Below are 17,196 nucleotides of genomic sequence, written 5' to 3'. Positions count from 1 at the left end.
GCCCCAACACTTGTCCTGTCAGCATCTTCCTTTTGCTTGGGTTCCTACTAAGTTACCGAGGTGCAGGGAAGAGGAGGGGCCTCGCCTAGGGCGCCTAAGTGATTGGCTGTCCGGGGCCCTTGGAGAGGGCGTGTGGTCCAGCCCTGGCGGAGAGGGGCGGAGCGGCCACTGTTTCTACCACTGCTGCCGCCAACACAGTCGCAGCCACAGCAGCCTGGTCCACTGGGCAAGTCGTGCTGAGCAGCGGTTTCCCGGGTGCCCAGGCCGGACAAGAATGCCTTACTGGGCTTGCTCAGTACCCTAACAGTGCCTGGGAGCCAAGCAGCAGCCACCACGACCGACCCTGTGTGTGGTGTCTCTCTGGATCTGAGCTTTCCGTGCACGTTGTTAAGTCCCTCGGCTCCGCCAACCCCTTGCTACTATGCCCCAGGCAACTGCTCCTGGCACCCTAGTGCTATTGCTGCTGCTACCACTGCCCCGTGGTGCTGAGGTGCTTGGGGACAGCTCGGATGTCGCCGTGGACTACTGGGCCTTGGAAGGCGAGGAGGGCACGGAGCAGCAGCTGCATTACCACGACCCCTGCAAAGCCGGTAGGTACAACCACTGTCCCTCTCCGGGCAAGTCGGGCAGAAGTTTGCCTTTGAAATGCAAATGAGTGGTGGGCAAGGCGGGCCAGTCCACTCCTGGGAGATGTCCCGGACTCCAGGGGGCGGGGTGTGGGGGGCAATGTCCAAGGAAAACTCCAAGTCCCGGACATCCTGGTCCCAGGTTAGAACTGTACATCGGGTGGCAGCCTGTACAGGAGTGGCCCCAAAGGGAATCCTGGCGGATGCGGCAGGCAAAGCTTGCGTAGGACAGGGTGGGTTTGGGTCTTCTGTCAGCACCCGCTACCTACGGACACTGCAGGAGTCGAGCCTGGCTTGGGCGCAGTGTTCTAGGGTAACTGGCTTCACCGGAATTCACAGCAGCTGGAAGTTTCCCGCGAAGTTTCCCAAGGTCTGTAGTTAATCTTGGGAAGAGATTAGAAGACGGAAAAGCTTCACGGAAGGCAGAAAAAAGAGACGCCTAGGGAGAATCCCCGTGACTTGTATTGCTCCAGCGTTTCCCCGCAGTCCCCCTCAGCACCGAGATGGAAGTCAGCAGGTGCTCTAATTCCACCAGGAAGCTGAGCCCCAGAACAGCACCAGGCGCACCAGCCTTTTAGTGCAAACCGTGGTCCCTGCTCTGCAGTTTCTGGTTCCCTCTAGCTACCAAGCCTGCTTGGGATGTGTGGCGAGGGATAGAGGGGAGTGATGAAGCACCTTAGCAAAGGTTCCTAAGTGTCTCTCCCTGAATGCCCCACGCATATCCCAAGTCAGGAGCTGAATGGACAGTTCCCAGCTTGAACCCAGGGAGGTGCTGGGCTTAGACCACCTCCAGGGCGCTCCAGGATGGTGGTCATGCGAGTAGTACTTTCCTTTGGCCATTACCCCACCTGTTTCACTTGCTGGTGGGAAAAGATAAGGGATAGGAGGCAAGAAATAGGCCTTGAGGATACTCGGCTCAGAGTGCTGCTTCTGCGCAAAGTGACCCACTAGGTCTGGGCCAGTGCTTCTGCTCCCTCACTTCATGGAGACTTCTATCCTCATCTCTAAATTGGAAGACAAATAGGGCTCGTGTGGGATCTTTTTTTTTTTTTTTTTTGCCAATGGAATCAATGAGGGCGTTGTTCTTGTTTTTACTGTTATTAATGTGGCTTTAGTGTACAGACTGGAGCCGCCTCACAGTGCATGTTTTCTGGGGAAGATGAGGTTCCTAGGAGGGCCTCAGGAGCTCCTGAGACCAGAGTGTCCTGTGCAGGATGAAGGTCAAGTTGTGTGTGCAGGACCTGATCTTATGCCAGGGAAGATTCCTGAAGACTCCACCTATCTGTAAGACCTCAGTCAGGAAGTAGAAAGGGTGATTTCTGCATAAGCAAAGGTCACCATGGCCTGACTGTGACATCCAGCCAGGATAGTCTCCTGAGCACTATTAGAATGGTGACCTGGTCCTAAAAACAGAACACTTGGCTTGAAATAAGGTGCAAGTGAACAGGACCAACAATCACACCTGTCAGATCCAGGACCCTGCCTGAGGACAGTTGCCTCTGGGAGGGGAGTAGGGGCCAGTGGTGCCAGGAGGGAGAGTGATCTGAGGGCTGCTTTGGGTACCTCCTGTATGTAGGATGATAGCTTAGATGCTGCAGATCTGACTGTGAGTTCCTACCTGGTCCTAGCCTCCAGGGACAACCCCAAGGCAAATTTGTCTATTGGCTGTCCAGAGACTTTAGAGAAAATGCCGGGAACAAAGACATGACTGCTCTGGCTGTTCATAGACAGGATGGAGTGGGCAGACAGGGCTGGAAGGTAGAGAGGCCTGAGTGCGCTTCAGCTATGTCAGTGCATCCTCTGCAGCCATGCCTGGATCCTTCCAGGCTCCACTCCCATCCTGGCCGCTCCCTGAACTAGCCTAATACTAAGAGAGCGATGGCAAGGGAAGCCTGCAGCAAGAATGCAACTCAGTCTGCCCACCCTCCTGGGAATTCTGTCAGGTAGGGAGCACCCTTACAGAAGGCCAAAAGGCAGGTGGCACTTCACTGAAGTCTCGGTTGAATGGCATGCACTTCCTGGTAGCATGTTTAAAGCTTACCTTCAGAAACAGCCTTATCCCAGTGAGCCCCTAACTCCCTGGAAGCTCTGGCCAGAGTGAGCACTTTACATAGAAAACATTTCCCACCTGCCCCTTCACTGCTGTGCGTCTCCATGTACATCCATGATGCAGAGGGGTGGGTACTGGTTCTATTCCCCATCTGTCAGTGGAGTTCTGTCTCCTCTGGGCCTCAGTTTCCCCCCTGTAGTATGGACATATTGAGTTGGTTAGGGCTGTAACCTGACAGATCTGAGGAGCTTCTCACATGTTAAACATTTTAAATTTACATTTTTCTTCCTTTATTTTGAGTTTTGGTGGGGTGTGCTGGTGGTGTTGCGGAGCTCAGAGGATACCTTTTGGAAGTTGGTTGTCTCCTACTGTGTGGTCCTGGGACTGAACTCAGGTGACAGGGCTTGGTGGCAGGTGCTTTCACCCATTATGCCATCCCACTAGCCAAGAAATTCGTTTCTTGCTCCACATCGCCTGTCTTAGCCTGAACCTACATGACACCATGTAGGGACTTATATTTGAGACCCCGCCTTCTCCCTGCTCTGTGTTCTATATTTCTGTGACTTTTGTTCCAGCCTAGCCATCAACGCTGTGTCAGTTAGTAAGTACCACAATCATTTTATTACGCTCTGCTTACTGTTCCTACCACTTTACCACTCACAGCCATTAATGACTTCTCCCTACCATGCTATGTTCAAGCTGCATGACCTGGGAAAAAGTCCCTTGCTTTCCCTGGGTCTTTGTGTCCTAGTTTGGGGACAGGAATGGTCTCTGACAGATTAAAGTACATAGAGTGACAGGTGTGTCTATTGTATGCTTTATAAATGGATTTTCCTAGAGATGTGTTGAAAGAGCATCTTCATTACTGAAGCTTTAATGCTGTTTTAAACTGTCAAGTCTAAATTTACTAACAGTTGATGCTGCAAAGAGGGTGGTTACTAAGTCAGATGGTGGGGGAGTGGGAACCCTCCTAGCATGCAGCTGGGGAATAGCCATGGGCTTCTGGGCACAGTGTCTGTTGGTCCATAGGTCTATCACTGCCTTTTTCTTAGCTACTGCCCACATAGCCAGGCACTGTACAAGAAGTCACAGACATTTTCTGCATTTCTGTGCTGGCAGTATTTTCTCTTTCTCTTTCTCTCTCTCTCTCTCTCTCTCTCTCTCTCTCTCTCTCTCTCTCTCTCCCTCCCCCTCTCTCTCTCCCTCTCTCCCTCCCTCCCTCTCTCTCTCTCTCTCTCTCTCTCACACACACACACACACACACACACACACACACACACACACTTGTCTGCCTGCTCTCATCCACATTTCCCCAGCTGAGTGAAGCCAGGGACCTGGCTCCTCATTTCATCCCTACCCCTGCTGTCTATATGGCTGTTAACACAGGGTGTCACTTTGCTAGGCATCACTCTCCCTATCTGCAGAATGGAGGTGGGAGCAGCCTTTTGCTTTGTAATGTAACCAGGAACCAATTTTAGCTGGCTTCTTGAGGAAACAAAGCCATAATATAAGGACCCGTGTGTAGACAGGGTATTTGGAGGGTGACCCAATGAACAGCAGGGAGGAAGCCGGAAGTGTAAGGGAGGGATGGAGGAATTCAATGAGGGGGTGGGATTCAGATATCTGTTATAGACAGTGAGCTTTGGGCTCTCCAGGGCCTCTTAGAAGCTTCCAAGTACCTTCTAGAGAGTGGAAGACTGAAGTGTACTCAAAGGCTGTAGCCGTTTGTATCTTCTTCCACTTCCTGTTCTATTCTTGGTGTAGAGCAACCTGACTGCCATGTCGTTACATCTGTGTTTTAGTGGATTGAGGACAGATCAGGTGGTGTGTTTGTGTGTGTCAGCTGGAAAGACTTGCAAGGATAGACAAGGGCTGGCTCCACCTGATGTCTTCCCGACCCTGTGTCTGCCTATGGGTATCGTCCGTTGGCTTGTTGGATGGAAATTCTCAGCTTGTCTTTCCATGTGGCCTTATGGCAGGCTTCCTCACAGCACAGCAATGGAATGCTAGGTGTATCTAAGAGAACCAGATGGAGGTTTCAGTGCCTTTGATGACCACCTTGCATCCTCACGTCCGGCATGATGACTTGCCTCTGGCCCTGTTCCAGCGGCAGGAACATGACTCCCTTTCACCAATGGCACAGCTGTAAAAATAACACTAAAAAGCATGTGGAGTGGGAGATACTATTGCAGCCAGTTTTACAAAAATGACCTTCCCTACTCTTGAGGCATTAACTGGGTTCTCTAGACTTAGAGAAAGTTCTAAAGTAGAAAAGTGGGGAAACCGGCGGTAGATACATGCAGCTTCTCACAGTTGGTTGGAGAGTGCGGGACTCAGGTCACCAACACTGCATGAAGCTTGGGCAGCCTTTGGACTTATTAAATTCAAGGGAACTTTCTGCCAGCGAATCCACACCTACTTACTATTTAGCTAGTGGCTTGGCAAATGCCAAAAGCATCCAGCAGCTGTGAATCCTAGATTTATATAATATATGTGGAGTTGTTGGTCCTTGATGACTTACGGCTCAGGAGTATGAGTGAGAGTTGCGGTGTGACAAATGGTTCACCACTCAGTTTGGGGTATCCCTGGTCCCTGCCCATAATTTCAAATTTCACCTCTGTCTGGAATTTGGAGTCTCATTCTACCTTGTTATTTGCTTCAAGATACATTATGTAGCCCTAGCTGTCCAGGAACTCATTCTGTAGACCAGGCTGGCCTCAAGCTCAGAGATCCCCCTGCCTCTGCCACCCACGTGCTGGGATTAAAGAGGCATGCATCACCACCGTCCGGTTTACTAATGACATCTGTTTGAAGGTTTGCTCAGAGACCTTTCTGGGGCAGCTGCTGTTAGAAGCCCTCCAGGTCTTGATGTGATGCCAGAACATTCAACTTCATAATATCTGGGGCTCAGTCTCTGTGCCTGGTACCCAGAGCAGCATCCAGCTCACTGTGGTATTTGCCAGTATCTGCCAAATGGAGGAGGTAGGAAGGATGCGAGAGTAGTATGTGGATCGGGTTCATGGCTGAAGGAACCATACATTTGCCCTCAGTCTGGGCCTGCAGCTGCCTTTACCAAAGAGTGTCAGGAGAGGAGGCAGGGGGACAGTATGGTCAAGTGCTTTGTGGCAGGGGCAAGTGCCCTGCTTTTCTAAGCAAAGCTGAGGGTCACGTGGTCTCCCTTGGAAGCTTGTCTTCCTGTCCCTTATGAGGCTCCTAAGGCTTATATCCTGGTGAGAGCAGCTGGCATTTTTACATCTTTATTTTCATGCTCTCATGTCATAAGGTCCTTGCTGATGGGCAGATGGCCAATTTAATGGAATTAAATTTCTCGGAGGCCTTCTACATTAAATGCCTTTCCAGTCTCCAGCACCTGGTCCACCTGTCTGCCCTTTTGTGAGGCGATGTGAACGTGAGAAAGTTACTTAACCCCTCTCATCCTGTTTTCTCACTTGCAAAGAGCTACTTACCCAGCCTTCAGGGTTGCCGCATGGGCTGCACGGTACAAGTGTTATCAGTTTCTTGCACCAGGAGGTACCCGTGATTGACATTTATGCCATCAGAAGACAGAGCAGGTGCTCATAACGATACTTCCTGAGTGCATTTGTGGAAGGGCTTGCAATAAGTGATTTCATAGATGCATAACCAGGGGTCGGGATCCACTGTTGTTCAACAGTGTCTCAAAAGTAAAGGGGGTCGGCTGGAGAGATGGTTCAGCAGTGAAGAGCATGGCTGTTCTTCCACAGGACCTGTGCTTGATTCCCAGGGCCCATCTATAACTCCACTTTAGGGGATCTGATGCCTCTTCTGGCCTCTGTGTGTATCAGGCATGCAAGAAGTGCCCAGACATACATGCAGGCAAAATGCCCGTACGCATAAAATAAAAACAATTAATTAAAAGAGTATGAAAACTGTTTTTTAAAGCATGAATTTCATGCCATATTCATTAAATTTCAATAAAAATAAAAGTAAGCAAAGACTAAGGGAGGACACATGTCTAGGGAGGAGACTGGCTGCCTTGGGCTTTTCTGTAAGAGCCAGCTCAGTATTCGGCTCTTACATCTGCTTAGGCAAACAGATGCAGTACACGTAGCATCAAATGGAATCTAGGGCTCCCAACGATGGCCGAGACTTTTGCTGGGTCTGCAGTGTCTGGGAATGGGGAGATGAGAATGGAGAGCCTGTCGGGTCCCTTGGTAGATGGGGCTGCCCTGGGGACCCAGCCATAGCAAGTAGCACCGCCCTCACGCTCCTCAGCATCACCCCCAATGGAGACATGCAGTGTGGTGGCTGCTACTCTGCATGTGGGGAAACTGAGTTCCCACCTTGGACTTTCTGTTTGTCACTGGCGCTTTGAGTTTCTTCAACACCATCTCGATGCCACTCAGTAGACAGGAATACGCACTGTGTGACATGAGAGGTAGGCTCCCAGATCCTACGTCAGTGGAATCCACCTTTTCCTCTTCACCTTGATGGGCTTTCCATGCCCATCATCTGGAATAACCCTAGATCTGCAGCACTCTGGAATGGGTGGCCTCTCTGCTGGCATTAAAGGTCTCTAAGAGCTTGTCAGACCTGAAGAGTGGCCCCTGCAGATTGACACCCAGGCTGGACACAGTTGGCTCAGTAGGATGATGCGTCTGGATGGAAGCCAAGTGGACATATCATTCCATAGTGCGTCTGTGGTCAGTTATGGTCCTCTGGCTGCCCACCAGAAGACTTTAGGACTCTCTCACGCAGTGTTCCACACCCACACTTCAGCCCTGGCTTTCCATTTCATACTTTCTATTCTCTGTCACTTATTAACTGTGAGACATCAAGGGTCCTTGGCTTTTAAAGATACCATTTCTTCAACTGCATACTGCGGTTAGGTCACTGCTATGTGCAAGGCACTTGATAGTGTGCCTGTCGAAGGAAAGCACTCAGTGGATGTGAATAATTGTACAACTATGTGGCTCCCTAATGACCTGTCACATCTCCGAGCTTCCAGAGTGAATCTGTTTGTGTGATCACTGGTTTCCATTATTGAGAGACAGCTGGGACAAAGCAAGTGTACCTGTACTGCAAAATGTCTGAGTTCAGAGTTAAACCCCAAGAAGACATGTCTTGGCTTGTTGGACAAATAAAACACTATATTAATATTGACTACGTAGGATTTCTAGGCAGATTACATGATTTCATATAGACATAGCTCTTAGGAGAATGCTTGGAACATGGGAGATATTTACTTCCAACAGTGTTTATTATTGCTCATACTATCATTCAATAAACCCAGCAAGTTTGCTGAAAGGCAGGAGGCCCAGTGGCTGGACATTTTAACAGTTCTGTTTTCTTGTCATGCTGGTGCGTGTAGCCTGTCAAAACTGCAAGTCAGCCATGAATCTCATGAACTCATTGAAGATGTTGAGCTGAGAGCTTGCCAGCAAGATATCCAAGAAACCAGCCCCACGTCTGGGGATAAACAACGGGACCTGGTTCCTCCTGGCCTCTCCAAAACTGTGTCCATATGGTCTCCAACTTCCAAGAGCCTAGGTACCAGTGAGATTGGCATCCACAGCACATCTGAAAGTGAGGTACATCTTCCCCAGAGACCTTGTCAAGCAGTCTAAGAAGAAGCTGTCACTTACTGAGTCCTCAGAGCTTCGCTTCTCACCTTCACCATGGTCCCAAGAGGAAGAGTGATGGTGCTAACCCACCACTGCTGTTCTGACTTTGAGCTCGGGCCACACCTTTCCTTTTATAAAGTACCAATTGCCAGTCTTCCACATAGACTGGGAGATTCTTTGGAAGCCGATGGGGTATGACCTGGGCTCTTAGGTTCTTGTGGGTATTGCAGGCCATGGTCTAGGTGTTGCCCAGGAAAGAACCTGGGCTGGGGCATTTAACTTGTTAGCATAGGGACAGGAACATCAAGTCCCTACCAGAACATCTCTCTATCCAGAACATGGACAAACACCTCTATTCCACTCAGTCTCAAGGCTTTCAGGATGCCATAGGCAAGCCCCTCATCTCTCCATTTTTTTCTACCTTGGTCCAGACCTTGATAAAGATGAGAGAATTATGGCCCACAATATTCTTGGTTGCAGGATGTTGGGAAGAGTTGGTGAATAAATGCAAGACCTTGAAAAGCATCTCCTCTCTTTCCCTTAACCCTCTTCCAGAAGACCTGGGTATCACCTGACACCCATGACCCTGACCCCTCCTTCACACACACACACACACACACACACACACACACACACACACACACACACACACACGAAGGAAAGGGTAGAGATGGACCAACCTGCGGCCAAGCGCAGTGCCTTCAACAGGCATCCCGTGGCTTGCAGTCCACGGTGACTTTACTACCTGTGTGATTTCAACCAAATTCCCTAACCTCTCAGAGCCTCAGTTTACTCCTTTGGGAAATGAGAATAGCATTCAAGTCCACCGTGGCGGCTAGTTTGGAGATTGGATGTGGCTGTCACTGTGTCGAGTTTGGTGAGCTGTTCTTGGTAGGTCATCTCTGCGGTTCCATTACTGTTTCCCTCTTAAGAATTTCCCTGTGAGTGACAGAGCGAGTTTCTTGTGTGCTTCTCTCTCCCTCTCAAGGCCGCAGAGTTCTCTTGGGATCCACAGCAAGTGACAAGTGTTAATTTCCACTGCTTGTTGGCTCTTACTCCTGAAGTGAGAAGAGGGTGGCAGATACGGATAGGCATGAGATGTTTTTCCTGGTACCCACTCCGCCTGCTCATAGTCTACTTCTGCCTGGATGCTAACCTAGCAACAGAAGCCCAGCTCTCCTGCTGATTGGCTAGCGACCTGTCTATGATCACGCCATACTCTAACCACCGCTGTCAATTGCCAATCAATATACTGAGGCCCGCCTGCATGAGCACTCAAGTGTTGATGCTCAGCCTGGGTCTGCCCACTTCACCAGCTGGGGCACTTAGTTCCCCTCCTCATACTGCAATTTGCCCCCCACCCCACCCCACCCCCAACTCTTCCATTTCCTCCCATCTGGGTTACTGGTGCAAGCCCTTGAAGACTGCTCCCATAAGAAATGTCAAGCTACCTGCTCTCCAGGTCCTGGCCTGTTGTCCCCTTTGTCAAGCCAGCTGTGAGTTCTTTGCCTTTTCCCATTGGCTCAGAAGTGGTCCCAGGTGCAGAGTCCACCCAGATGCTTTAGTGGAAACCTGGTTGCAAGCCACTGACTTTCCTCATTCTACCATGTAGTCCGACCCAAGTCCTGCCAACTCCGTGTCCAGTGTCTGTGTCATTCCATCCTCACTGCTACCCACTTGGTCTAAGCCTCCGCCAGCTCCTATGTGGGTTCCCACGCTCCCCAGGTCTGTTAAACAAGCTGCAGGCAGAGTGGCCTTTTAAAACTCACATCAGAGTTACAGCTGTAGAATCAGACCCAGTTTAGGATGCTTGGGATGAGAAGGGGTCACTGCCTGCCCTTTCCTGAAGCCCCTCCTCCTCCCCTGCCACTCTCCCTCACAGGAGGATCTTCCTAGTAGCCTCTCAGGGCTCTCCACGTAGTCAGCTCCTGGCCTCTTCTCTACGACTCAGCCTGCCCGTTTCTCTATGCTGCCTGCCCAGGCTGATTCTTTTTCATAGATTGCTCATTGCCTTCATTTTTCCATATGGCACTTAAAAAAAATAGACCAGGGTAGAGTCACTGGTGTGTGGCCATTTCCTTGATGACTGTCCACACACCACACCAAGCTGCTAAGGGGAGACAGCAGGCCTGCTCACTTTCCTGTTGCCAGCACGGTGTCAGCGCCTGGTGAGTGTCAGCAGTATTTGTCAAATGAAAACCTGAGTAAACGGGATACGATGTGGATCCAAAACGTGGGACTAACCATGGGACAATTAAAGAAGGATTACTGGAGAAGGGTGTGGCGAGCTTGGGCCAGAAGGGTGGGTGGAATTTGGAGAAGCTGTGATGGATGCAGGCAGAGCGATGGAGAGAACAGCGCAAGCCCAGGGGAGGGCCTCGGGATGTGATGGAGCTGGGGCTGTACTCTGGCCTGTTTTGGAGAACAGTGGTGACAAGATTGAAATAAACTTGGAAAGAAGCGGATGCAAAGCTGAGGCACTTGAGACATATCTTACGGGAAATGGGGAGCTATCGGTTGCTTTTGAATGGAAGACTGTTCCGGTGAAGATACAGAATGCTTAGGGTCTACAGAAACCAGCAGCACCTGGCCAGGACACCTAGCTCTGGGAGATGAGGACCGTTGTATCCTGGGATGGGAAGGGAGAGGTTACTGGGCAAGATCGCACTCTGTGCTGAGAGGGATACTGAGAGGGTCCCCACAGCAACATGATGAGGTTGTCCAGACATGTTCGGCCAGCACTGAGGCATCCTTGAGATTGTGTTCTAACACAAACTGGGTTTTCTTGGTTACACATCATGGTAGAACATTTAGAAATTAAGTATAGGAAGAACTGAAACCATCTAGTCATCTCAGTTTCTAGTGGTAGCTGCTATTAATATGGCATATGTGCTTTCAGACCCCCTGTATATGCTTGGAGCGGGAGTCCCCCTTTCTGAATGTACTGTGCAGCTCTGAACCCTCTAGCCCACTTTCTTAGTGCCTTAAACCTCTTTCTATGGCAGTGAAGCTGCTTATGTAACAAGCCGACTTACATAGCATCAGTTTAAGTTGTTTTGTTCAAGGTTGCATAGACACATCATCATCTGCTCAACAAGTTCCCTTTGTAAGACAGACAGATTTTCCCCCTCAATCGTTTTCTTTTTCTTTTGTAAGCGATGAACATCCTTGTGTCTGAATATTTATTTACTGAAGGCTGGGGAGTGAACCCAGGCAGGGCCTTGAACATGTTACAGAAACACTCCGCCCATGGCTCATGTTGTTATTTTGGGACAAGGTCTCGCTAAGTCACCTGCACCAGCCTCAGACTCCCTGTGCAGCCCAGACTGATCTTGAACTCCTGCTCCTTCTGCCTCGCTCCTCGGATAGCTAGGACTCTGCGCGGGTACCACCGCTTAGCTAACTGGATCCTTATACGCATCTTTATTTCTTTATACTGGGTGCCTATAAATAGAGTTGCTGGAAACAGATGCTTTGAGGGTTTGGACTGTGGACATAGCTCAGTGGTAGTGCACATGCCTAGCACACCTGAGGCTCTGGGGCGATCCTTGGCAGAGCAGAAGCAGGATGCATTAAATTGGCAACCACACTGTTCTCTCTTCCTTGAATTCCCATGAGGATCGATACCATGTGTTCCAGCTTTTGAAGATGAGTGCTGTCTTGGGGAAAAAAGCATTTGGTTTGGTTTGGTCTGGTTTTTCAACTTCTAGTTATAATTTGGTTCGCATTTCTTTTCCAAATGATTTTGAACACCTAGTTCAAACGCCTTTAGTACTGAGTGTGCCCTCTTAAAGAGTAAGAATGTCGACTGCTCTCTGTCATATTTGCCACAGGTAATTTTTGGAGATTTTTATTTATTTATTTATTTACTTACGTACTTATTTAAAGCAGAAAAAGCATTTCATCCTATACCGCCGTTCTGCCCCTCACCGCCCATGACTGTATTAGTCAGGATTAAGTGGCTACTCACTAACTGACCCAATTCAGTATGTTTATCACAGTGCAGGTGAGAGGATGAAAGCACACCAGGCATTTATTTGGAAATTTAGTGTACACTGTTGTTAACCTGCAAAGAAGGTAGAGGAACTCAGAAGAGAGCAGAGATGGTAGTATATGAAGCAACCCCTGGGAAAGAAGTGGTCTTCCGCTCCATCCCTCAGGCTAAAACTCGAGCTTCTCAGAAGAGGGTGTGGCTGTGACCCTTGGAGGCTGAAGTTCACGGAGAAAACTCTGACTCCATTATCTTCAGGGTTTGTCCTCCAAGACCTTCAATGAGTGAGTGAAGCCATTGAAAGAACAGAATTGGCTTATACTTATTTTTTCCTTATAGGCCACACTGCCAAAGCTAGTGTATCTCATGATTCGTGCCTTGGGGCTTCCTTGTCACCACCATGTTTGAGCTTGTCCCTTGACTATGGTCAAGGAAGATACGGGCAGGTGGAACACACACAGTCACTCACATATACTGTGTCTGTGGGCCTGATAACTGTGATGGCCACTAAGTGACTAATGGACAGGTAGTGTGTATAGCATGTGTGTGATGAATAGACACCCATGTGCCCGACAGGGCAGGGCATTGCAGTGCACGATCTCATCATACCGTTCAGAACAGTGTGTGTTTTTAAAACACTAATAATCTCTTTCTAGAACTTTCCATTTAATTTCTTTTCAACTTCGGTGATTGTGGGTGAGTGAGGCTTTGGAGAAGTGGGGAAAATGTACAACAGGGAAAAGCCTGCTGTCTAGGAACTGCCCAGTGGAGACTGGGAGACCTCAGATGGTTGGTGCCTGTGGTTCTCCTGAATGTGGCTGGCAGCAAGTCCTGCAAGGGCCAGAACCAGTGGGCAGAGGTCCTTCCTCCATCATGCAGCGTCATGCAGGCCTCTCTCTCAGTGTGACAGAAGGTAAAGGGGGAATTTTTACAGCTCCCAGCTCCAGAGTGCAGCAGAACGTGAGAGAACGAGGAGGAGTGGAGCTCACAGGCAGTGCGTGTCCACGGCTGGAAAAAGCTGGACATCTGTTTCTTTGTCACATCAGAGTATGGAGTCTGTGGTCCAGGTTCATGGATGCTCCATCCTGGGCAGGCTCCAGGGGCCACGCCCTTCTATCTTCCCACTTGCTCTCCCTTGTCTTCACAATCCAAGATGGCAGCCAGAGCCCAGAGCACCACTGGCAATCTGGCTGTGAGAGGCAGGGAAAGGAAATTCACATAAAGAACACCAGAAGAGGCTTCCCATTTGCCGTGTATATGTGTATGCACACCTCACTGGCTGGAACTTAGTCACGTGGCCACAGGTAGCCACTTGAGAATCTGGAAGGTTTTTTTTTTTTTTGTTTTTTGTTTTAAATAAGATTTATTTATTTATTATGTATACAGTGTTCTGCCTGCACATACACCTGCACATCAGAAGAGGGCACCAGATCTCACTATAGATGGCTGTGAGCCACCATGTGGTTGCTGGGAACTGAACTCAGGACCTTTGGAAAAGCAGTCAGCACTCTTAACCTCTGAGCCATCTCTCCAGCCCCTGGGAATTTGGGAGTTTTATATCAAGAGCATTTGAACTCAAGTCTGAGTTTCTTCTCTTGTAGAAGCAGGAAAGGGAACTGGTAAAAGCAAAGACAGCCTCTGCCACAGTCAGCCAAACACGCTGGGCCTTTATGCAGACGGTTCAGTCAAGACAACAGGCCACAGGCATTGTTATCCAGCTGTGTTGCCAAACCTTGTGGAAACACCAGGGCTGGGAGGAACCCGTGGCGGTGTCTATTCCAAATGTTTCATTTTCCCAGTGTGAAGGAATCCTGTGGAGTGGAGGGCAGCATCTTCTGGAGAGTCATGGGGGGGGGGGCGGAGCTGTGGCTCGGCTGCAGCCAGGCCCTGGCCTCCTCTTCTCTCCACCTAGTATATCTTTCCACTCTGCTCACTGCTCAGGTCCCCAGTGGCCTTCCGCTTTAGAATGAGTCATGCGCAATTGCTCGTGTAATTTATGGCTCTATGAAAGATCATCCCACAGTGGAGAGATTAGGGCTCATGAAATGTGCCTGGTCCTGTAAGTCAAACACACATGATGTACAATTAAAATCTGAGACGCTCTTGGCTTTTAAGAGATGTAAACTGCGTTTTCCTCCCTGTTACGGAGTGCAGTCAGTGAGGGCTTCTGTTGTTGGGGGCCTCGGGTGTGAGATGGCAGAAAATCATATCCTGCCAGAGTCTAGCTATGAGGAGCATCATTCGGTCCAGAGGAATTGTTTATCTTCCCTTCTTCTTTCTTAGCTGTAGAAATAATGAAAAGGTTTTCTCACCACAGCTACGTGAGTGAGGATGTCCTGCAGGACATGGGATCGCCATGGGCCAGTTCATATTATGAAAAAAGCAGTGAGAGACACAGAGTTAAGGGAGTGACGGCCCCAGAGACAAGCCAGCTCTCCCTGAGCTGAAGAACCAGGGAGGAAGCAATGCAACTGATGCCAGAGCTGGTAGGAGGGGAGGCAGATGTGTGAGGTACCACGGCCATGCCTGGAGCACCACAGCAGAGAAGAAATACCCAGGCCTCCTTTTCCTCATTCCTCTGCGCTGTCTGTCAGTGTTTCTTCCATAGTGAAAATGTGCAGGGGAACCAGGAGATGCAGGCTTAGGAGCAGGCCTACAGGGCCAGGGGACCGTGATATGTGTAACACATTAGCTCTTTTCAGTGCATCGAAGCAGTCACCAGTTGGGTGGGGAAGGCTCATCAGATGAGATCTATCTGGAGCTTTAAAAGGTTGGCAACCTTGCAGCTATCACAGGCCTGCCCACACCAATCTGCTGTGTACATTTTATAGCTTTGTTTTGCTGACAGGTACTTTTTGATTACAGTGGCATGGTCACAGAAGCATCAGTGTAACCGTACTGTGATCGATAGATGAGGATTTAAGGCAGAAGACCACATCCACCTTGAGCGAGGTGGCCCGCAGCACACGCACCAGCCAGACCCTCTTGGATCATCTACCAGGAGAGGCCAACAGCTTCAAGAGCTGTTCTATAGGACCCTGTTGTGCGGGGCGCTCTCCCGGGTCCTGACTGACCTAGGAGTCCCATGGACACTTGGATCCTACAGGGTCTCTGACTCCTGAGTCAGGCTATAGGGGGTAGTGACTAAACCATCCTTAACCAAAGCAAGTAGTTAATGGGCAAGCGTACAGTGGAGGGTGGAGGTGACAAGTCTCCGCTTGTACTCTGTTTCTCAGTCAGCACTGGACCTATGTGACTCTGTGCTAAGATGGATTAAGGATAGGAAGGTTGAGATCAATGAAGGGCACTTGGTCTGGGTGAGAGCAAATTTGAAGAGGTCCAAGTGTGCCTCCTACTTGTCATCCCTCATAGGAAGAAAAGCATGATGGGAAGTTGGTGCCTGGATATGATGCTTTATCTCCCTGGTTTCCTCCAGTGGGGAATAAGTACATTGTTTAGATCGCTTTTCCATTTTTGCTGTCTTAGAAATTCCTGGATCCAAATGACTTTTTTTTAACACTTCAATATAAAACTCACAATGAATCTGTTTTGCCCAATTAAAATATTTACTGCCTCCCACTCCTCTCTGCCATATGCTCGCATAGCTCAGCCATCCATGCCTCAAGAAGGCCACTTCCCCGGGAGCAGCTGTGGACCCCGCAGACAAGAGGTTTCCCATACTAAACAGATCCTGCCCTTTAATCTGCACCCAAAGATCCAGGAGGCATGATTCACACTTGCCTGCCTCCTCTCTGGCCTCCCAAGCCAAACCTCTCCCCACCCATTTGCTACCGAGTGCGCCTGAATGCAGAGTCCTGAAATTTAGGGTCATGGTTTCAAAGTTCATGGTCTTGAGGATACACAAAAAAACTATTGTGGCTGCATAGAGCTGTGGACCCCATTAACGCTGTCCCATGAATATTTATAGCTGGGAACTACAAAAGAACATAGAGGCCATATTGTCTTCCCTAGAGCTTTGCCTTCCATGGGGTCCTTTCTCTGTGGGTCACTTTAATGTAAGCTTTGCTGATTTAGTTGCACACTTTAAGCCGATTAACTTTTTACTAAAAAAAACCCTCCCTGTTTGTTTGTACATACACTGTCCTGACAAAGATTCACACAAAACTGCTTCAGACCTGGCAAATCCCTCTGCTGGAAACTCACAGAACTAAAGGCATCTCTGGGTAGGATTTCCCTGTAAGTCTCCTGCCTCTGGCCCCTGCACCCTGCTTCTCCAAGTTTCCTGAGAGGAATAGCAATAATTTGAACCATCCAGATTTAGGTCCCACAGTAACCTAGCCTCATCCCCAGGAGCCCATCTAAAAGAGTCCTAAGCAAGATGCCTAGCTTCTTGAGCTGCCACAGGGTGGGTAAATGTTGAGCCAAGGCAGATCTCGGTGTATTTTAAAGAGATGTTGGAAGAAAATCAAACAATTGATCTGGGGCGGGGTGGTCCTTAGAGGACCATCGGTCCCCAAACTTTAGTGTGAACCAGAATCAGGTGTGCCAGAGCCTGCGTGTAAATGTGTGTTCTTGGACTTTCTCCCTGGAGGTGTTGATTTCATCACTTTGGTTGGGACCTGGAGTTTCTGTACATCAACATCCTCCTTAGATGCTCAGTGCAAGGGCATTGTGGGCCAGACCTCCAGCAGCTTGGAGTTGCTCAGCTGTCTCATGTGCTGCTGAAGAAATGCTTAGGCAGGCAAATATTACTTATATGGGATCATAAACAGCTTCCTGTGTAAGCTGCAGATGTGTATACCATACCCTCTTCACCAGTGTAGACATCCTAAGATGTAGCCCCATAGTGTGAGGTTTGTGGGTAGATAGGAATGGGGTTGAAAAGTCCCCAGGCTCTAAGTGTAGATGAGCGAATCAGGAAATGGCTGGTTGGGAGAGGGGAGGGTATGAGAGGTAGTCACTGCT

General features: G+C 49.4%; 1 protein-coding gene across 1 annotated transcript in view; it reads left to right on the top strand.

The window, feature by feature from the left end:
- Tll2 (tolloid like 2) overlaps positions 1-17,196 on the top strand; it is a 109,335-nt gene continuing 92,139 nt past the window's right edge. Inside the window, exon 1 of the mRNA XM_051146539.1 lies at positions 1-590. Within this exon, the coding sequence (XP_051002496.1) occupies positions 422-590 (169 nt within the window). The 5' untranslated portion in view covers positions 1-421. The remainder of the gene's footprint in view (positions 591-17,196) is intronic.

Source organism: Acomys russatus, chromosome 5 (assembly GCF_903995435.1).
Source record: "Acomys russatus chromosome 5, mAcoRus1.1, whole genome shotgun sequence".
Taxonomy (NCBI): domain Eukaryota; kingdom Metazoa; phylum Chordata; class Mammalia; order Rodentia; family Muridae; genus Acomys; species Acomys russatus.
The sequence above is the reverse complement of the archived record's forward strand: the minus strand, read 5'-3'. Positions and strand labels throughout refer to the sequence as shown.